The following is a 22,473-nucleotide window of genomic DNA, read 5'->3' on the forward strand; positions in this document are numbered from 1 at the left end:
AACAGACCTCAGATGAGCCCAGACGCTCTGCGGCTCTTGTTTTTTAAACTAGATGAGTTTCTGTAATCGGCACTAAGATCTGAGTAATAGCCTGTGCAGGAGAAGGTGCAGATTCAGTTCTTTATATGACATAAGGTTGCATGTCGCACGTTAAATTTTAACTTCAGACTTACTTTGCGCAGGACATGAAATTTGTCCAATAATAAACGTGCAACGTATATAGGCACTGTTTTTGTAATATAACGCTTTTTTTCATTTTTGGTTTCAGGTTTCAAATATTCTAAAGTACCTGTTTCCGGTGCCTAAAGACGAAAGCCGAAGAGTGATCACGTTTGCAAACACTGATGATTATATCTCATTTAGGTCTGTTTGGAAAAAGTTTCTTTCCACAGAGTATTTCAATTTCTCCATCATTTTTTATTTTCTATTTGATACAGTATGATTTCTGCAGTTGTTACTCTAGTTATTAATATACATTTAGTTTCTTGGGGTTTATACACTAATTGTTACTTTCTTTTTGTGTGTCTAGGCATCACACTTACAAGAAGACAGACCACAAAAATATAGAACTACAAGAAGTTGGGCCACGTTTTGAAATGAGATGTAAGTCTCAACATTTTGACTCTGCTCTACCATAATTGGTTTTAAACAAATGTTTCCCTTAAAAAGAAGGCACATAAATATATATAATTCTCTAATCGTCTTGAAAAGGAACTTGAACAAATTTGTTGCAGATGTTCATCTTGTCGTTAACTATCATGTACAGCTATCTATACACTGGCTTTGTATGATTATATAGATATCATCACGACATTCATGAATGATTACTTGTGCGTAATGATTACTGTGATATTTGCTTTTTCTCTTGCAATCATACCGTTTCCATGACGATATATCATAGTGTAGCATAACCTGTGCAATACATTACATTTTTTCCACAAATAACCTACATCTACAATTGTGGCTAACGCACAAGCTAACAGTTGTGACTAAATGACCTGTTAGTGTTTCACCAATAGTAATGAAGGAACTGTGATTGCTGCAGTGTTTGAGATCAAGCTGGGCACGCTGGAACAACTGGACATCGCAGATGTTGAATGGCAGCTGAAACCTTTCATGCGAACAGCAAAGAAACGAAAGTTCCTCAGCGATGACTGAACACAGCACAGCAACATCTACTGGAGAGGATTTCAACTGAGTGCAGTCGCCTGCCAAGTTACGATCGCTCGTCATGTATATTTGTATTTTCTAGAGTTGGCACAGGCATTCATTTTGGAAAGGTTCATATGCAGGCCCTCGGGCAGGCTGATGGGGCGATAAACCCGTTGCGAGGCAATTAGGTGACCTTTGGCGTTTGGTGGAATTGTATTGTTCACACTACAGTGTTTGTTCTATAAATTCTAATATGTAGCCATTGTAGTGGGAGAATGGGGAATTGCAGCACAAAATAAATATGTATGAATCTGTATATATGTCCTGAACCAGTTGCTCTGTACTTTATCACAAAAAATCTGTTTTAATATGAGCTCCCCTAATCTGGGTGATACTCTATTAGGAGTGTTCCCAACTTTAATGTCATTAATGGTCATAATAACATATATAATATATATATATATATGGTCATGGTCATATATTAGTTTGTGGTTTAATGTCATTTAGGTTAGGGTTAGGGTTAGGGGTAGGATTATCAATCATTAATCATTAATCATTAATTATTAATGATATCAAAGTTGGGAACACTCCTAATGGAGCGTTAGCCCATAATCTGCTTATTTTTTTCGGAAAGCTTGTTGGTTACCTGTATATAGAAAAAAGGACGTTGTGGTGGCTACATGTTCAATGCAAATATCTGACCCTGTACCATTGGATACCGTGTATTTGTAATTCTTTTTATTCAAATATACGTGTACTTCAATATACCTTTATTTCTTATTAATGTTGAATTTTTAGCTCATCTGACATAGTCAGATGCAGCTTGTAGAATCGCTTGATCGTCCGTGTCCGTACCGTGCGGCCTCGTCCGGTCGGCCGCCAACGAGTTTGGGCACAAATTCTTGAACTGGCGCGTCGATCGTACGTCACGATATTCGGGGCACATTGGGGGGATGCGCTCAAACGAGTTTTTGGGGCTGTCGAAGCTGGGTCAAAGGTCAAAGGTCAAGAGGTGTATAAAGAAGGGGGAACATTCACTCCTAACTTAAAGTATAGGGAGGAATGCAGAATTGCGGCACCAAAATCATAAAAACGCTCGACGCTAGCTGCGTGATAGTCGTGTATAGCACATGGTAGGAAAAGCCATCACTGGGTGCGAATTTGATGGTCACAGGTCAAGAGGTAACCATGGGCACAGGAGATTTTTAGAGCATTGTTCTGCGGAGGACATGGTCTGACGGAGCGAGTTGATAAAAGCTTTTTTGTTTCAGCGTGACGCTAGCATTTTTAATGGCATTATTTGAAACGGACCATGAAATCTACTTTCTGCTGACAGTGCGCAGAGTAAGTGTCAGATAACTCTTTGACCCTCAAGAGAGGTTAAAACATGGATTTTTGTTGATGTCTCCTGTTAGAGTGAGAGGCTGCCCGGGTTTGCTAGATAGAATCTATACAATGCTGAGTAATGAGCTACGAGATGTCAACAGTGAAATTTCGAAAGCTAAATTTTGGTTAAAGAAGGTTTATGCTCCTTAAATCGTATAATTTATATGGCGATTCTGTAAGTGTCAGTATGTTACATGTAACGTATGCCGACTGCCATGACAGATGTGTTGTGGTACTGTGGAGTTTTTGCCTTAATTGGTTCAACAGGTGCAGCTCTCTAGTTAACGCAGCTGTAGGCTTGCGTAGGTAAATGGATAGGTGCTTACCTATTCTGTCTTGCAGATAGTCTGTTGCTAACACGTATGAATGGGATTTGCACAAGGGAGACATTACTGCCCTGCACCGCCAAGATTGGAATAATGCGAAAATTCGGGTCCAGCTCAAATCAGCGAAATGTGCTACTGAAACAGCAAAAGTTGCAGGAATGTGTGCGCAATGTAAAGTAAAAATATGTAAAAAATGTTATACTAAACAGCGAAATGTGCTACTAAAACAACGGAAGTGCGCAGAATGGGCGTAGAATGTGCGCAATGTGCATGCAATAACTGCCTGCAAGATGTATCAATGAGTAAAAAAATGTTATACTAAACACAGCGAATGTGCGCGAATGGGGTAAGATGTGGCGCAATTGTGCATCAATTAACTGCGGGCAATGTTATCAGAAATGTGTAAAAATGTGTTATACTAAACAGCGAAATGTGCTACTAAAATCAGCGAAATCGTGCCGCGGAATGGGTACGAATGTGGCGCAATGCAGATATTCTATAACAAATATTTCATTAGGTGGCAATTAGTTGACTGTTTCATTTGTTGATTAAACCTGCGTTCCTAACAATCCTGTTTTTACTCGTTCCTAGGACAAAGTTTAATGGAATTCCTGAACGAAGGTTGGGAGGAATTGTCTCCCGCGGCGACCAAGCTCGTATGATGGGAGCCTTCCATCTTAATCTGAAACACTTAAACGTACGCGCGCCAGGTCTCGTGGCAACTTTCTAACGATGCGGCCAAACGAACATCTCCGTTGAGAAGGTTTGCCTGATAGCCACCCTAGTGCATTCCACTGTTTCGGCGTGTATGTGGAACAACATTTGGGACTAACAGGGTTTACTAGAATCCTCACACTCCCAACCCACAGAGTCAACGCGCAGTAACCGTTAGATGAGGCTGTCGCTCATGCGCACTTGTATATATACGCATGTATATATTTTTATTATGCAGCTTAATGTTTTAAAAACATTTTTTCTGAGTTAGCGTCAATATGCATAATATAATTGGACTGAAAATGAAAATGAGACTTTCGAGAATGAAACTATAAACCAATAAAAAATCATAGTACATTGACACAGTTGTTTTTGTACTCATAACAAAAAAGTGGCCATGGCGAGCAAGTAAACGTTGACGATGGCGATGACGTGTATTACAGATTGACACCATTAGTTTATCGGCATACAATGCCAAAGAAGAAGAGAGCTAGTTCCTGTCTATAAGCCACACTACGTCAACAATGCAACAGTAACGAAGTCTCGAGGAGATGTACGTTGTGTAAAAAATCGTTCAACATTAAAGTTGTAGGTAAGGGTGTGTGTAAAGCAGGTTAGAAATTGAACTTTTGAACGGGAGTCCCAAGCGGACTCGCTATCCCTCAAAAAAGGAGTCCTCGAAGCAAATGAGGGAGTCCGGCGCCAGTCCGGAGGGTTCAAAATTAAAGATATTAACAATCAGTGAATCACGCATGTTACTGTTACTGTTAGTTATTTTTAAGATTCATGCAGTTGCACGTCTGCAAATTTTCTATTGGACATTAAGGCCTGGAAAAATACGGTAATTCCGCGAGGGGCGCGTGCTCCGGGAACGAACTTAGTCAGATAGGCGGCCTAATCGCAGAATTGTTCAGGGAGTCCACGACGGACTCCTTGCCCACATATGTCAAATCAGGGGAGTCCAGAAGTAAATCAGGGCAGTATTTGGCCCAAGGATAGAGAACATGGGTCCCAATAAAACCAACTGTGCCAATGGCCTAAACCCTAACCCTAAACCCTAACCCTAATTCTAACCCTTATTCTTATTGATGTAAATGACATTAGTTTTATTGGGACCCATGTTCTCTATCCTTGAACCAGTATTTGACTCCGGACTCCCGTTAATTTCGCACCCTGGTACAGTAAGAATTTTTAGACATCAATATCATGTAACCTTCTTTCAGACTATGTATAGATTCGTTTAATTCTAGCAGCAGATTGAAAGTTACACAGTGGCATATAGCCGGCGGCACGCCAGGCGTATAATCTGACGGCGTTGCGCGGGCACGCGTCTTCGATTCTCCTAATGCCCGCAGTTTTTAATTTTGAGCGTTATCCAGGAAACAAGGGTTAGGGTAGAGTTAGTGGATTAGGGTTAGGTTAGGCGTTAGGTTTAGGCGGCTAAGAGTTAGGGCTTTTTGTGTAGGTGTTTACGGGTTCAGGGTTAGAGTTAGGGTTAAGAACTGGCCCGGGCATGTTAGGAAACGAAAGACCGTGCCCAGCTGCCGGGCAGTGATAGGCCATCAGGCGTTGAAGTTATGGCGCCCCCGAAGCTTTACAGCTGAACAGTATGTGTGTGTGTATTGATAAGTTATTGTAATATTGTGCGTGCCGTCGCCGACCATGCATGCCTACCTCACTAGACCTATATACTTACTAGTACCAGTAGCTAGTACTAATAGTAATACTAATAGTCTGATTCGTATCTATCTCTATTTCTACTACTATCTCCTAGTACTAGCCACTGTTAGCAAGTCTACGAACCGAGTTAATAATAACCGTTTAGCAGAAGAGGGATTTACCTCATATCTCATAACCATATTATTATTTATTATAATATTATTCGGTAATATCAATTTCATATCCACCCATTCAGAGTATGGCTGATAGGGTCTATGTCCCCCAGGGTACTGCGAACGTACCCTGGTACTAAATACTACTATCTAATATGCCGGACCGTACCTCGCCTACTCCACTAACGGAGTCTGGGGAGTCACCTACGCCATACTCCCTAACCCTAACCCTTAACCCTAACCCTAACCCTAACCATATCAGCTAGATAGTTACCAGGGTATACGTGTCCGGTATACCCGGACCGTACCCAGGGTACGTTCGGCAGTACCGGCTGGGGAATATAGACCCTATGAGCGCAGAGTATGCCCTGTTCAGGCATGTGCCTAGAGTGGGCGGTGGTGGGTGGTTGTGGGTGTTGTGGGTGCCGGGGACCTACCACAGGAATTGCATGATAGGCAATCATGCTTCTGTCAGTGATCGTTACGCAAGTGTGCACAATCAATTGTTCCATATATTATCAGGAGTCTATCAATATTGATAGACTCCTGATATTATGTATATATAGCAATACAGGGTTAGAGCACTAATCATTTAGTTCATAGTCCACAGGACAGTAAAAGAAAAAATGTAACTAGTTCTTCCAAAATTCTAAACTAGTCCTGCCGAAGGACTTACTAAGGCGGCAGAGCGATCAAGCATTTGTGATTTGCCAGGAGGTAGGTGGGGTAGGAGGGTGGAGCCCCCCCTTCTGCTAGGGGGTACAGGGGTCTCTCCCAGGTAACAAGGGGTGTCCCCCCAGAAAAGTTTTGTAAAAGACATTCAATTGTATAAAATACATAGTAACTTTGATATGGAATCATAAGATTAAATAAAATTAAATAAAATTTTAATTCGAAATAAAATTTCGGCCTCCTTGATGAGGAATCTGTGATCCGTCACTTATCACAGCAAGAATTTAGCCTCATTTATAGCTACAAACTGTTCCCGGCGGCTTGTATCGGCTATCGCCGTAATGAACCTCTGGCAGGCCTTGCGACATCTTAAACCCTTGGCCTTTGTCAAGCTGGCACAGCTTGACGTAATCTGTTTAGGGCCTGCCGTTTTTTCTCAATAAGCAATGTGCATTTCTAATGGGGTTCGCCATTTACTAATCGCTGAATAGATGGCGGCGCCGTGCACTGTCCTGGTATCACTGCTAAACAATGGCGTCTAGTTACGAAGGGAAACCCGTAAATGAATTGAAATCAGAGTTGCAAAGACATCTGGGAGGAAAGCTGATCTGCACGTACACGTACACGTACGCTTGCGTGTGCACGTCCACGTGCGTGCGTGCGTGTGCACGTACACGGGTGCGCGTGTGCACGTACACGTGCGTGCGTGCGTGGGCACGTACACCGTGCGCCGGGTGGCGTGTGCACGTACACGTGGTGCGTGCGTACGTGCGTGCATAGGCACGTACACGTGTGTGCGTGCGTGCGTGCGTGTGCACGTACACGTGTGTGTGTGTGTGTGCGTGCTGTGGCACGTACACGTGCTGGTGTGCTTGCGTGTGCACGTACACGTGCGTGCGTGCGTGCGCATGTACACGTGCGTACGTACGTGGGTGCGTGTGCACGTACACGTGCGTGCGTGCGTGGGCACGTACACGTGTGTGCGTGCGTGCGTGTGCACGTACACGTGCGTACACATTACCATACCAAAGTGCAGTGTCTGAGTCAACAGGTCTTGCTGATTCGTAGCTTGTATCTGCATGTACTAATAGTTATGACACATCAGGAATTATCAAAGGCCATTAGTGCAAATTCTTGAGTAAGTGAGCGATGTCTGGGCTAGATTTGCTACTTGTGTTAACTGGGGTGCATTATGATCAAGATTGGAATGGGTGAACATGTGCATGGCCTCTCTGTGTGGTCAGTGGCCAGTAGAGGAAATGTGGCAGTTTGTGCTTGTTACCCAGTCTATCAATGTGTGTAAATGCACCATGCTATCACATTTATTATTCTTGTTATATTGATATACAGGGGTAGAAATAAGGAGAAACAAAGAGATGGTCCACAGGACCATCTAGTTTGAAATTTAGATGGTCCTCCTAAATTTTAGATGGCCTTCCTAAATTTCAAATTGTTCTCTAAAAGTAATGCGGCGCGCAAGCGTAAGAAAGAGATTTTACATGGTTATAAAATGGTTTAATTATTTACCTACAATGAATGTATCAAACGATACAGTAATTGTTTATTCACTTTAATAGTATATTGGTTAATAAAGTTGTTTCAGTAGAATTTAGTTGAACCCATAACACCGGAATATAGTATGTTTATATATTATGTTTTAACACTTTTTATTATATAAGTTTATAGAAATAAATATAAACATGTATACATCTATTTCCATGCAAAGGTCAGATAATGTAATGACGCTCGCCATTAGGCTATGTATAATGCCTATATTTCATATTATCTTATTAACGGGGAAGACGCTGTTTTGGTGTCCACTGGAAGTCATCACAATCAAAACAGGAAGAGGGACAATCTGACCAATCACGCCAGGCCTCGACGCTTATTTTCAGATCTGGTTGTCCTGTCGGGCAACAAGAAGCAATTTTTACTTGTCCTAATTTTGATTTTAATTGTCCGAATTTTGATTTTACTTGTCCAAAATTTACTTGCAATCTATGAGCCGTTAAGGTCCTCTTTTGGTTCAGTGCATATCGTATTACCAGGAGTGTATAATATAGAGATCTATATTATATAAATAGATATATAAATATATATACATATATAACATTAACATATATAGATAGATGTAGATAATATATATATCTATATTATGCACTCCTGATATTACAGTATATATATACCGTATTTACTCGTGTATAAACCACACTTTTTTGTACACAACTTCAATAAAAAAAATCAGGGGGTGCGACTTATAGACGAGGCTAAGAAATCTTGTTAATGTACCAATGTTTGTACCAACTTTTCAAGGCAAAATATGGGGTGCGACTTATACATGAATAATACTTACACACGAGTAAATACAGTACATGTAAAATCGTAATGAAATTCACACAACGTTTATTTTTGCGTGCCGGCACGCTCATTGTGATTGCCGCTTGCAGCTTTTTCCTCAACCCCAGGAGAGTTTTGCTGTTGTCCTTTCATCCCAGCGGTGCCCACCCCCTACATATTCAGTAATGAACATGCCCAAGTGACTTATAAACAATCGTGCACCCCCCCCCACCAGTACATCAATCAATGCGCCCCAGCCAGCGAGGTAAGCGCTGCCGCTCTGAATAAATCTGTAATGGTAACAGTGGGTGTTGCAGGCTGCTTTTTTCAGCAACCTTTGAAAAGGTTTGACGTGAGAATGTGGTGCGATAGCGCCCTGGCTCAAAGGTTGTTAGGAACCGTAAAATTGGACCAAAATATTCAATGGTCCGTCGGACCATTGACTTTGAAAATCTGATGGTCCTCCTGATTATTTGATGGCCCCGGACCATCGGACCATCGCTTATTTCTACCCCTGGATATATAAATATGAGTATGTTTACCTGATCAGATATTTGTATAATTTTTACATACATGTGGATTCAGCAGCTAAGGATACGTACAAGTGCATGTATGTTCTATTGTTTTCAATTCAGGTTCACGAAGCAACACAGACAACTGTTAAAACAATGCAGGCAGCAGGCCTAGTGAATCCGAACACGTCCTGGTTAAATAGCAGAGGTATAGTATTAGAGGGAAAAATGTACATGATATATAGTTACTGATAAATCCTGTGAATGCAAATGAATTATTTGACTACATAGTACAGTAATTTCAATGTTTCTTCACACGACGGTTTCGCAATTGAACAACAGTATAGTTTCAGTGGTTAATGTCATTTTTTCACTGTGTTTCAGGAGCGTGGTTGTTTTACATACTGATTATCACAGTTGGGCACCTGATCCTGCTTAGCTTCCCCTTTCTAAGTGTTGCAGCTGTTTGGACACTCACCAATACGATTCACAATATTGTGAGTTTAATTACAAAATAAGTGGTCGAGTGTAGGGAGGATTCCTGGTTCGTAATTGTCACAGTATCTGACAAATCGCCAATTTAGTTAATGAAAATTACAAAGCTCTAAGACTTTACACATTGAATTTCAGTCTTTGAAATAAGTTATCCCAGCCAGTCCTGGTCCAAATTCTTTACTTCTACTATGTAAGTCATAGTAAAACCCATCAAAACTAGCCAGTCCTGCTTAAAAGTTATCTTGCGGACTGTGGGACAGGCTGCTCTTTCCAACACTGATTAAGTAGTGAGTGATTAAAATTGTTGAATTTCACTCTGCAGTGTTTGCTCAGGATGCAGGTGCTAATGGACCAGTTGTTTCAGGTTACATTCACCGTCCTTCACACGCTAAAAGGCACACCATGGATGACAGCCGACCAGGGGAAGTCACGTCTGCAGACCCACTGGGAGCAAATTGACTGCGGAACTCAGTTTACCTCGACACGAAAATTCTTCACGGCCGTTCCCGTGGCTGTGTAAGTGTACTGCTGCCCTCTACTGACTAAAGTTAACCTTGCATACGAGACGTGTAAAATGATGATGTGTATGGTTATATAGTGTATCATCAGATGGAGTGAACGATTTCAAAATGCACTGCTCGTGGGTAATCGTTGTTGGTTCATTACAGGTTCATTCTTGCGAGTTTCTACACCAAGTACGACACAGTGCATTTCTTCGTGAATTCGTTGTCGCTGCTGTTTGTGCTGCTTCCGAAACTTCCGCAGTTCCACGGAGTCCGGCTTTTTGGAATCAACAAGTACTAGGCTGCAGCTACTGAGCTGTTCTTCTCGTTGTTGTGTGTTCACGCGGTTCTTGTCATCGGTTTGAAGCTTTGTGGGCATTTTGCACATTTTGATCATTTTGGGGATATTGGATCTTAATCCAGAAATGTAGCTTAACATCGAGTGTGGAGGCTAAGGGTTAGAGGTCAGTGCGTCAAAAAGCATATTATGTTTTAAGCGATTGTAAACTGCTCAGTGACGTGTAACTTGGCAATGTGACACTGATATTTTCTCATATTGTCCATGGCTAAAGTTCAAACTGTGAAAAGGCTATGTAACATTTGCATACAGAAATATTAATATCTTTTGCAGACCTCTTGATGACTCTTAAAACGTGATGCGCCTAGAGCCCCAGAGTTACACAGTGACAGTTTTATACACACGTGCTTGTCCCGCTTTCTACAATTTTATGTTCGGTTATCCCACACTGACCTCATTGAAATATCTCACAGAAAAAAAGGAAGACCTTTCGTGGTGTCCATCCGATTCTTCCGCTTTATGACAGACCTCTAAGCTGGTCTACAGTAGTTAGCTATGTGACAATTCAAACGCGCTGAAGCACAAGTATTTCATCACAGGAGAGCGTTGTCGGTGAGGGCTGGTCTAATCGCCAGCCGGGAGCGTATTAATTTTTGTTATTGTACAGTTTGTAATTTAAGGTCGGCGAGAGTGCAGACCAAACGGTAGATTAGCGAGGGGGATGCCCAGGAGAGCAGCCTGCTTCGCGGGGCATTGAGGAGGTGAGGTGCGATTCGTGAGACGCGCGTTCGAGCTTTGGATGCTGGGCTGTCTGAATAGACTCTTACGTGTATGATATTATGTGTGGGTGCGGGGAGCGGAGGGAGGGGGCGACACTTTGCGCACGCGCGCACGCTCGTCTTACCGTGGAACCAGGAAACTGTTGCTGGCCACTGGTGATGGTTCCACGGTTTGATCGCTCGTCAATGGGTGGCGTGCTCGTGTGTGCCCCGAAACTGAGATTTCACGCGTACATTTCAGTAGCTAGCCGGACGCTTCGTGCAAAATGCTTCCACTTGGCACATTTATTCTGCACGTTAGTGTTAGCTCATCCTAGGTTTTGGTGCATCACTGGGTTGTTTGATGAGCCAGTCAGAATGCTAATTTTACAGTAGCGGGAGTGACACGATGGTTGATAATGGAGCTTGATTACATTCTGATTGCTGAGTTGGACACCTAGTGTGTTCACGTGTTAGTGTTAGAATGAATTATCACAGGCTCTGGCTGCTTAATTTTACTGATTTTACTGCATGGCCTCATTTGTAGACAGAATCGATTGTGGCATGTGAAAGTCGTTAATATAAAAGGCGGACATGAATGAATTTGTCATGATGTCATGTCATGCATCTGTAGATTGTGTCCCATCGGGTGTTTGATATCATTTACCATATCTCATTTGCTTTCTAATGGTTCTGAATTTCGTTTGATAATCCCACTCGTGTTGCCTGAAAGCTGGCAATAGCACGCGCACTAGTTTGACCTTTGCCAGTTCTACCACATACTGTGTGCTTGTTAGAGATAGGTGTTTGACTTGTTGAAATGGTGTGCGAGTTCAATGCTTCCCAGTGTTGATGCCATTGCTTCTGATGTCGTGATGGCTGTATGAATGTTTCACTAAACTGAAACATGATGGAAGCTTTCTGTTTGAAACGCGACTGGAAACTTATCGTAAGCAGGTGAGATTTTTTAAACAGTTAGTTAAAACATCACGTTAATCAAATAAGTGATTTAATCTCAGATCTTGCTGAAATTTGTTACAAGAGTTGTGTGAATGACTTGTCTGTCATCTGCTATTAAATCAATCAAGATGTAATACGATTTTTTTAACTATTGGGTACTGGTACTCATGTTGTACTTTGTGGTTTCAACTTGGTAATAAAAAGTGTAAAAATTACGTTCTTGCAGTTTTAGGTTTGTAACTTTGGATTTTTAAAAAAAAGATATAGCCTATATATTCTGCACAGTAAATATTTGTGTTAAGACCTATTCACAATATATACAACTATAAGAAAACGTTTATAATTATGAACTAAAACACATCTGAGATCTATCCATGAATAATTAGTCAACTAAATTTTGTCAAGTCTATTTTAAATCTTGGCACTTGAATATTTGCTTCTTGTACTTTTCGAATCATGCTGGGTCCTATTGAACATCTGAAAAAAATGAAAAATATGCCCTTAGCCATCGATATCTGTGATGAAATGTGCCACTCAGGAACCGAATGTGATGGAGAAGAAATTGGCTGTAGTGTATAAGAAAAGCCCATAATTTTGCACATGTCTGAATCCTTCACACTAATAGTTATTAGATTTAAAAATTGCATACTTTGGTTCGATATCTACTAATTCCGGGTCCGACGCAATACCCTTTCCCACCTTCAGTTTCTCCATGCCATTCCTGGAATAAGAGGAAAGAAGAAATGGTCATTTACATAACTCATGGTTTACATCAAACAAATTTCTACTAGGAGACAACGAGGTCATCACACTCACCATGCTACCATGACACCATTGTCGGTGCACAGTTGTGGAGGCGGGCACACCAAATCATATTCATGATGATCACATAGTTGGCCAATCACCTGCCTGATGAATGAATTGCAGGCCACTCCTCCAGAGAGTACCTGCATCAGAATACATGTACGTGGAGTAAAATCTGCGACGGCCAGCACTGTGACATCCATAATGCTCTATTAACGAGAATTTTACCAACTAGCTCTCAGTCTATCAACTGGCATCAGTCCTAAGTTTAAGTGTTCTCCAAATCTATCTGCCATTATCTTTACAATAAAAAGTTCAACAAAGTTGGAAAAGAAGAAGGAGAGTAGTGTCAACCATATAAAGTACTAAATAGACATTTCTAATCAACTAGCGTGTGGAGTTGTCAAGTATAACACGGTAATGTTTTTAACAATGGCAGCATTTGGCAACCCTCCTATCCTCAAGAAACCAGACATCACGGCACTTTTATATGTAACAACACCAACTGTATATGAGTAATGACACTAATTATCAGTTTTATTCTTGGGCGATAGACTCTGTAATGGTGGCGGTACCAGAGTTCTGTTGTGCTTAGGCAGGAGATCGTTGTAGTCTATGAACACCAGGCAGCGCTGCAGTCGCTTCAACAGATGGCGACCGACCGACAGCTGGAATGCAGCCGCTACATCACAGACATTCGGTAGAATCCCATCGCCAACGATTCCTACAGTGCAAATAAGAACTTGCAGGCTAGGCTGCTGGCTCAGACCGTGAGCAATATTTGCAGTTTTCATCTGTCACAGTCACAGGAAATCCTATGGTTCTCTCATCTTTACAATCTTTACTGCACCATTTATATCTTCCTAAATAACTGTTTTGATAAAAACGGAAAATAAAATACATGTCAACATTCAAGTGTATTGCAACGAGATTGCGCTCAACTCGTAATACATCCATTAAAGACTTCATGCAACGTGTAATCCAGGGAAAAAAATATAATGTATTTTTCGGGGGCTACTTTTCAAGCTCGCGTGCATGAAAATAGCACTCTAAAATTTGGTTTGCATTGAACTCTATGCAAATTTACAGGGGGGTCTTTTTGGCATTTCCGGGGCTCTTTTTGGCATTTCCGGGGCTCTTTTTGGCATTTCGGGGGCTAAATCGCCCCGAGCCCCCGTGTATTTTGTTCACTGGTGTAATCGCTACCGTGCTTCTCTTCTTCCCGCTCTATGAGACGCATGGTCGTCGTCTTCATGCCGGAGAAGGAGAAGTTGCAGTCTCTGTACTTGCTCATGGTCGCCGGGTAACGATCGACGAATTTGTGCGGGTCACCCCGACGCGCTACCCTCTCCACCGACTCACCGCCACTCATCCCATCACATTCCGGTAGATTCTTCAGCTTTAGACGTCGTGCAACCTGACAGTACCAAAACAGAGTCATGTGGTAGGTAGGTATATCTATAGAGGTGCTAGGGAGTACTGCTTCAATGAGGAAACCTATATAGTTAGATGGATGGACGGACAGACGAAGGGACATATTACATATATACACAACATAAATGGATAGAATGATAGATCGATAGATATATTATAAATCCTATATAGATATGGTATGGTTGGAAAAGTGCATAGGGCAGAGATGTATATAGCCACAGATAGCATACTCGAATATATACCTTATCGTATGCTTCACCCGGGGATGTATCTATGCTCTCCCCCAGTAACATAAAGTCCTCAACATCCTTCACGATGGCAAGCAGACAGTGTCCTCCAGACAGCAGGAAGACCAGGAAAGGGAAGGCAACCCTTTATTAAAACAACGATAATTTACTTCTCCTGAATCTATATTACATGCTTTGGTATAGCTAAATAACATAGGTCATAGTGCATTCCATATTAATTAATACAAATTTTAATGAAAAAAACAACAGTTAAAATGAGTTTTGAAACAGGCGTGGTACTTCCTGTATATTGTATTTTTCTGATATTCCCTGATCTCGTATATTCAAAATATATACATAGTATAAGTATTCAAGTATAGACATACACATTCTTAACAATAAGCCATTTACTTTAAATTTTAAATGGGGAAACAGCAAGATATCTGCTTTCAATGTTCTATGAGTTACCTATCCACCATTCTTACAGTCAATGCATGTGCCTGCATGTGGTGTACTGGCAGAAATGGAACATTCTTTGCTCTGCGGACAAGTTCTCTTGCATACTTCAGGCCCACAAGTAATGAGAGTGGCATTCCTGGCTTAACAGTGCAGGCGATTCCATCCAGCTGCTGCAATATGGAAAATTATAATGCATTCATCAATACATTGCAAGGCACCTAATTACGACCATAACTCTTTGCTGTTAGCACTTAAAAATAATAAATTGATGCCATGGCAAATGTAAAAGGAATATACCTCAACAGGAATATTGCTGCTTTCGATTGTAGCAGTGACCACTCTCTCTATGTTCTCTTCATGTAATCTCCTAGCAATTGGAGGAATCACTCCACCAAGCCTATTACGTAAAGATGACAGCTTACATGTAATTAATGCATTATACTAAGCCAATACTCGGGCTGATTGGCATATTCATGGTTTATACTCGTGACACAATTTCCTCGTATCTATGATAATTATCTTACTTATTTTTGTGTGTTATTGTACGAATAAAATTAATTTCATCAGTGTTACCGGATTGTCATTTGTTGCTGTGAGTGTATTTCCTGTGCAAGAACTTGACCTGTATCATCGACTATAGCTGCACCAGTATCATCACAGCTTGTCTCAATTCCAAGGACCGTCAGAGATCTCAAAATCTTATGAAGAGATTGCTTTCCCAAAAGTGTGTTTAGCTTCAGTCTTAGCATCTTGGCTGAAAACGTAAAAGAACCACCTTCATAACCTAGTTACGGCCCGTCTGAAGTTATATGGCCAGTCTGAGTATAAAGAGACCATCTCGGTGCCAACAAAGAGGTCAGCTTGAGGTAATACTCTAGAGTCTAGGGATAACAGTGAACAGACAAAAATATCCCCCATTCAAATTCAAATTCAAATTCAAATAAAGTTTATTGCACAGATAATCGCAGATCATACAGGCAAACACTGAAATAGGCTACAAACTACAATAAAACAAGTTCATAGGCTAATAGTAATAACAAGTGCCGCAGTGCGACAGGGCTCATCTGGTGTCTGGTGTTCTGCTGATAAATTCATTTGTGCATAGCAAGACGTCTTATACATAAGTCTTCTTTATTCTTGTTTGACTTTCGTAGCCAATTGGAACAAATATATCAGCTACACTTTCGCACCCACCTAATCTCTATGCATTGCAGACAAATGTGTATTGCAGCGGTTGACCACGGCCAAAATTATGATTAGAAGTAGCGTACACGAGCAGTGGGCTGCACGGTTTTTGCTACCACACAGGTGCATTACTGATTCAGCCTTCAGGGTGCTATTAGACAGACTGGCTTCTTAGAAAATAAGTCATGATTCAGGAGCGTAAACCTCTTTGTTCAACAAACGAATTTGCGCTTTAGCAATTAAACTGTGCAACTGTAGCCTGCACATTCACCTACAGGTATTGGGCTCTAATAATAAGCCAAAAGCAGTATCAGTCCTTTTGTTAGCAGTCAACATAATCTCAATGTTAAAGCTCCTTCCATTAAGGGTTCAATAAGGTTCCCACACTTACTCTTCGTCGGTCAGTGCGAAAGAACATGTCGATGTCTTTTCATAATAGCCATTATAAAAATGGTAATCACCGCTGAACCCAAAGAAAGTTTTTTCATGTCGGCTCCGTTCCAGACCATGTTACTTTTAGAAAAGTGTTTAAATCTGCCCTGCGCCCCATTGACCTTTGACCGTGACCTCAATTTTCGCACAGCTGATCTTTTCCTAGCCATGGTGCTGGATCTACAAGCCGCACTGATCACGAGCCTGGGTCAGCCGGTTATATTTGTGCCGGCCCAATCTGTCATTTCCTACCTATACCTTAGATTAAAGAGGGAATGTTCCCCCTTCCACTTTTTACACCCTTTCGACCTTTGACTGGACTTTGACACAGACAGGACTTCGACATCCCAACTGCGTTGTTCGGATTACCCCTTTATCTCCCCTTTCCCCTTCCTCCCACCGCCCTACCCATTCCACCCCCCGGGTATGATCGTCGTATCGCACGCCTACCTTCCCCATCCATATCGTGACCGTACGTCGATTTCTTCCTTTGCCGGTTAAGATTTGTTGTCCCCAACTGTTGAAGGAACGCGACGGACGCACGGATACGCGCCGAGTGTCTACGGATCGAGCATACCCCAGTCTGAAATTACCTTACGCGCTACTGCGCATGCGCCACGATGCGCACAAGGTGCTGTAGTGAAAGCGCAGTAGCCAAAACATTAGCGGAACTTGCGTTAACCTTGCAGACTCCAGCCGTCACAGTTAGCATTTGCTCAACAAACTACCGGACAACGAAGCAGTTTATTATATGCTTTCTTCGCCAACCGGATCAGTGACTAATCACCCACGCGGGCCGTGGTGCGGCAGAGTTCAGCATGGCATCACCACGGCCGGCCTTCATACATGACCGACGCTCAATATGCTCATGGAATGGCGAGGTCAAGAGCAGACTCGGACAGGAAGAACTGCTGTGGACGAAGGAGGAAGGGGGAGAAGCGGGAGAAGCGTTGTGGAGGAGGGGGAGTAATCCTGGTGGAGAAGGGGAGAAGGGCGAGCAAGCGAGAGAGACGTTGGAGAAGCGAGGAGGGGCAGAAGCCGGTGGAGAAGGAGAGCGTGGAAAGCTCGGCTGGAGAACGGCGAGGAAGCGGTAAGAGACGCTGCATGGGAGAGACGGGCGACCGATCCCGTCGCGATCTCCAGCGGGAGAAGGGTGCTCTGTGAGAAGGTTGTGGAGGAGCATCCGGGAGAAGCTGGGGAGAAGGGAAGGAAGGGGCAGAAGGGAGACTGCGTGGAGGAGCAGGGGAGAAGGGAGAAGGTTGTCGAGAGGGGGACGTATAACACCAAGCGATCCTGGAGCTGCTGGTGAGAAGCGAGGCATCAGGCGGAGAAGAGAGAAGTGGTGAGAAGGACGATGGAGACAGAATCGCTGGCCGCGGAGGACCTGGAGGGGAGAATGCTGCTTCGGAGAATGGAGGAAGTGCGCGAGAAGTCGAGGCGAAGGTAAGAACGGCTGGCTGGAGACGAGTGCGGGTCAGAAAGGAGAAGCCGCATGGCTTCGGGAGGAAAGAACCGGAGGGGGAGAAGCTGTTCCGTAGTTCTTCTTCTCCACCAGCTTCTCCTCCTTCTCCACCAGCTTCTCCCTTCTCCCCTCCTTCTCTACCAGCTTCTCCCCCTCCTTCTCCCCTCCTCCTCCCCCCTACTCCATCACCTTCTCCCCTCCTCCTTCTCCTCCTCCTCCTCCTCCTCCTCCTCCTCCTGCCCCCCTACTCTCTCCACCACTCCTTCCCTCTCCTCTCCTCCTGCCTCCGTACTCCTCCATCACCTTGCTCCCCTCCCTTCTTCCCTTCTCTTCCTCATAGCGCTCCTCCTTCCCCTACTCCATCACCTTCTCTCCTCCTCTTCCTCCCTCCTCCATCACCTTCTCCCTTTCTCCTTCTCCCCCTCCTCCTCCCCTCTTCCTCATCCCCCTACTCCATCACCTTCTCTCCTCCTCCTCCTGCCTACTCCAGCACCTTCTCCCTCTCGCCTGCCCTCCTCCTCCTCCTCTCCCTCCTCCATCACCTTTCTCCCTCATCGTCCCCCCTACTCCATCACCTTCTCCCTCCTCCTCCTCCTTCTCCTCCTCCCTCCTCATCATCTTTCTCCCTCCCCTCCCCCTACTCCATCGCTCAACTTCTCTCCTCCTCCTCCTCCTCCTCCCTCCTCCTCCTCCTGCTCCTCCATCACCTTCTTTCCCTCCTCCTCCTCCTCCTCATCACCTTCTCTCCTCTCCTGGTACCTCCTGCTCCTCTCCCGTTCCTAATCACCTTGCTCGCTCGCGTCGCTGCCTCTCCCTCGCGGGCACTGCCTCCGCTCTCCATCACCCTTCTCTCTCTTTCCTCCTCCTCCGTCCTCCACTTCACCTTCTGCTCCTTCTCCTCCTCCATTCACCCCTGTCCCGCGTCTGCCTGCTGGGCCCTCGCGCTGGGGTGTCCCCGGCCGTCTCGCGTCGAGTCGCTGCCCGCGCACTCGGGCGGTGTCTCTCCTCCCCTGCGTCGCTCGCGCCTCCTCCGCCCCTGGCGGCGGCTTCTCCGCCCTCCCCATACGGGTCTCTCCCTCCTCCTCACGTCACCTTCTCCCCCCCTCCTCCTCCTCGCTCCCTCCTTAACCCTCCTCATGGCACCGCCGGGCTGCTAAGAATCCTATTTCAATGTGCGCGGAAACAATTCCAGACCCGTCCTGAATTACCCCATGTCTGAAATTTACGCGCACCTCATGGCGCCACATACGCGATATAATTTGCCCAGGGTAATTTCAGACTGGAGTCGCGGAATCCTCAGCGTCGACGCGCTCGACACCGTGGTCATGAGATCACCCCAGTCTGAATTTACTCCACCTATAGCCACGACAGGATCATATATTTGCAGCGTATTCTCAGAACTGCCCGGGGGTAAGTGGCTCGAGAGCGTGACCCCACGCGCTCGCCAGATTACCCAGGTCGAATGGACCGCCCGCGATGGCACGACAGTGATAGAGAGTTGCAGGCTGCCCGAGTGATTTCAGACTGCTGCCTCGGGTTAATCTCCAGCACCGTGTATTCACATGGTCTGAATTTACGCCCAGTTCTGCATTGACCACTCCGACTACTGCCAGAACTAATCTCAGATGTGCGGCCGCGGCAGTCTCATTACTCCCAGCGTCTTCCCTGCCGCATTGTCGCTGCACGCGTCCTATCGCACGAGGGTCTAGCGGTAGGTCAATTTCAGACTGGGGGTAATCTCAGACCGTGACACCGGACGGACGGACAATCATGCGATTCTACAAGCTGCACCTGACTACGTCAGATGAGCTAAAAATGAGAGAAACAATGTGCCTTATACTCCTTGGCTGCACCCACCTACTTTAGAGATATATAATCTACCAGTGTCACACTCACAGCTGCAAGTTTATTCACGTAGCACATAAAAACAATACCTTCCAATGGGCGCGGACATATTTAACTATCGCAGCGCCATCTTCATTGTATCTACGATAACACAAGAGACCTATATTTGCATAGGAAACCTCGCATGCTAGAACGTCCTCCTATTCATAAGCATGTGCCACTTGGTAAACATTTACGCTCTAAATCTACTCTCGGATACCCCCTCTCCATTTTAAATGCATAATTCTCACAAAATATGGTTGCTAGCGGCAGTATTGTGCATGCCCGAACACCAAACTTAGATTTAAAATCACGCTCTAGGTAGAATCTGCCGCAGGGACCTTACATGCTAGAGCGTCCTCCTCCTGTTCATAAGCAGAGGTCATGTAATAAATATTTGTGCTAGGAAAATACTCTCGATCTAATCCCGGTGACTCTCTTTGATATTGTGATATTGCTGCGCGATATATGCTTTTGTACGTCCAGACATTATTTAATGACCGAAATAGTATTTCCTTCTCCGTGCTGCATTATTTTCCTTATTTCGTGAGAACTTTCGGCTGAGAAACTTTACAATGTGTCTTCCCCTATTTCCATCTAGTTGTCTGCTCTACTTCCCCTACTATCTCATGACCACCTACTTCTCGCGTTTATGCGCGTGCGCGCGCGTGTCTGTATGTGTGTGCGTGCGTGTGTGTGCGTGTGTGCGAGCGCGCGTACGCGTGTGCGCGCGTGTGTGTCGAGGACAGATAGGTTGTATAACGCAATTCAATTCAATTCAATTCAATTCAAATTCAATTCAATTCAATTCAATTCAATTCAATTCAATTCAAAAAATTTATTTATCACCACAATTAGCAAAGATACAATGATACAGAAAACATTAATGTGAGGGGTGAAGGGGTAGCGAAAGACCATAGGGTCATCGAGTCAGCTATCCCTTTATATGTACAGTAGACATAATAGCTTGAGCACATAGATAGTTCGTGGTATTGAAATTAGGAAAAGTGAGATATAATTGCAAATGGAAGTAGCTAATGTGTGCAGTATATAGGGGCCTATCAGTGATAAAACAACAGAACAGTAATCAGTTCACAGTAATGTAGGCTACGCATATAAATAATTTCGTAGCAGGAAGAATATTATATCGCACACCTTAGAATAACTTAAGTTGAGATTTAGGATTATTCCACTATCTTGGGTACAGTATGAGTACCAGAACAGGCATAAAAAAAAAATATATAATACTAATTCAAATCAAGAAGACAACATTTATACGAGCCGTACTAATTATTTAATACACACACCGCACACACACACACACACTACAACACACACACACCACGAACACACGACACACAGCACACACACACACACACACAGATTCAGCACACACACAATCAGCGCACCACACACACACACACACACACATCACACACAGCACAGCGACACACACACACCACACACACACACACCACAGCCACAACACGACACACACCACACACACACACACACACACAGTGCGACACAACACACACATCACACAACACACACACACACACCAACACACGTCACACCGGGTGAGGGGGGGGGGGTACTGCCCAGTTGTTAAAGGTACTTGGGACGTGCTGCTGGACAGGGTATATTTACGGAACATCATGATTGGCACAGGGCTAGATACCCAGCAAGCAAGCTGATATTGGCCCAATATTTGGCAAAACAATATTGGGCCAATTCACCAGGGCCAATATTTGAAAATTTGGCAGATGTGCAACCGTAGCGCAATGAGATCTTCAAAATACAGCTACATAGCGTTGTTTGATTAAATCTTTAGTTTGAAATTCAGACTGCGGACTCCTCATTTCAAGTTAATTTCCTACCCCTGCATATATATTTCATGCATCGAAGGCGGTGAGGCGTGTACGTGTGTAGGTGGACGCTATGGCAGGTTCACTCCTGGGTCTATCTGTGTGCGGCTCTTCTACAGAGATCAGAAGTCTGTGCTAGCACATGCTACACTGTACTGCACCAACACTCTGTTACAAATCCCAACTAGACAGAGGGCACTCACGAGATGCATGCTTCCGCGAGCATGTAACAATGATGTGCTGCGCTGGTGGCCGGCTGGCTGAACTGGACTCGCCCTGCTGCTGACGTCGCCGCTCACTGGTGGCTGGCTGGCTGATCTCGCCACCGCTGACGTCAATCGCGGCTATCGATTCGCCGGCTCACTGGTGGCTGTCTGGCTGGCTTCGCGCCACTCGCTGTACTGACGCGCTATCGATCGCCGGCTCACTGGTGGCAGCTGCTGGGCTTCGCCACTCCTGACTCCGACGCGCTATTCGAGCGCAGGTGCTACTATGGAAGCAAGAACCCGGTCATAAAGGCGCAACCACTCCGACACGTGGTAATGTCGAATTGGCCACGCGTCGCTATTTTAAAATTACAACACGGTCGATAATTTCTTTCGACACGTTTGCAATTCGAATTACAACACGTCTAATTTCTTTCGACACGTCGCAATTCGAAACTTACAAGCCGTCATTAATTCTTTCGACACGATCGCATATTCGAATTAAACGGTCGAACAGATAACGACGTGTTGTAAATTCGAATTGCGAACGTGTCGAAGAAATAAGGA

General features: G+C 44.1%; 3 protein-coding genes across 13 annotated transcripts in view; 2 read left to right on the plus strand and 1 right to left on the minus strand.

Moving 5' to 3' along the window:
• Nucleotides 1-1,468, plus strand: part of LOC106806811 (U3 small nucleolar ribonucleoprotein protein IMP4-like) — a 13,593-nt gene extending 12,125 nt beyond the window's left edge. For both annotated transcript variants that reach the window (XM_014808907.1, XM_014808908.1), the window contains exons 7-9: nucleotides 269-363; nucleotides 530-603; nucleotides 1,046-1,468. In XM_014808907.1, the coding sequence (XP_014664393.1) occupies nucleotides 269-363; nucleotides 530-603; nucleotides 1,046-1,158 (282 nt within the window). In that variant the 3' untranslated portion in view covers nucleotides 1,159-1,468. The remainder of the gene's footprint in view (nucleotides 1-268; nucleotides 364-529; nucleotides 604-1,045) is intronic.
• The window catches only part of LOC106806812 (ORM1-like protein 2), a 14,915-nt gene extending 2,755 nt beyond the window's left edge, over nucleotides 1-12,160 (plus strand). For 4 of the 5 annotated variants that reach the window (XM_014808911.1, XM_014808909.1, XM_014808910.1 and 1 more), the window contains exons 2-5: nucleotides 9,055-9,139; nucleotides 9,316-9,428; nucleotides 9,791-9,942; nucleotides 10,095-12,160. In XM_014808911.1, coding sequence (XP_014664397.1) covers nucleotides 9,088-9,139; nucleotides 9,316-9,428; nucleotides 9,791-9,942; nucleotides 10,095-10,230 — 453 coding nt within the window. In that variant the 5' untranslated portion in view covers nucleotides 9,055-9,087 and the 3' untranslated portion in view covers nucleotides 10,231-12,160. Of the gene's footprint in view, nucleotides 1-4,040; nucleotides 4,132-9,054; nucleotides 9,140-9,315; nucleotides 9,429-9,790; nucleotides 9,943-10,094 lie in introns of those variants that run through there. The other variant, XM_014808912.1, reaches the window with a different exon arrangement.
• Nucleotides 12,161-12,257: 97 nt separating this feature from the next.
• LOC106806809 (probable tRNA N6-adenosine threonylcarbamoyltransferase, mitochondrial) lies at nucleotides 12,258-20,140 on the minus strand. Of its 6 annotated transcripts, none has more exons than XM_014808899.1 (10): nucleotides 20,084-20,140; nucleotides 15,443-15,623; nucleotides 15,167-15,266; nucleotides 14,879-15,039; nucleotides 14,426-14,555; nucleotides 13,956-14,166; nucleotides 13,325-13,473; nucleotides 12,762-12,892; nucleotides 12,595-12,666; nucleotides 12,258-12,422 (listed from the first exon to the last, which is right to left on the minus strand). In XM_014808899.1, exons 2-10 carry the CDS (start codon nucleotides 15,616-15,618, stop codon nucleotides 12,332-12,334), a joined length of 1,221 nt encoding a protein of 406 aa, XP_014664385.1. In that variant the 5' UTR covers nucleotides 15,619-15,623; nucleotides 20,084-20,140; the 3' UTR covers nucleotides 12,258-12,331. The 6 variants fall into 6 exon arrangements, with proteins under 6 accessions (XP_014664385.1, XP_014664384.1, XP_014664383.1 ...); XM_014808898.1 differs by lacking the exon at nucleotides 20,084-20,140 and adding an exon at nucleotides 19,883-19,924; XM_014808897.1 differs by lacking the exon at nucleotides 20,084-20,140 and adding an exon at nucleotides 19,845-19,897.
• Between the last annotated feature and the right edge of the window lie 2,333 nt (nucleotides 20,141-22,473).

The sequence above is a fragment of the Priapulus caudatus genome, unplaced genomic scaffold (assembly GCF_000485595.1).
Source record: "Priapulus caudatus unplaced genomic scaffold, Priapulus_caudatus-5.0.1 Scaffold180, whole genome shotgun sequence".
Lineage (NCBI taxonomy): Eukaryota > Metazoa > Priapulida > Priapulimorpha > Priapulimorphida > Priapulidae > Priapulus > Priapulus caudatus.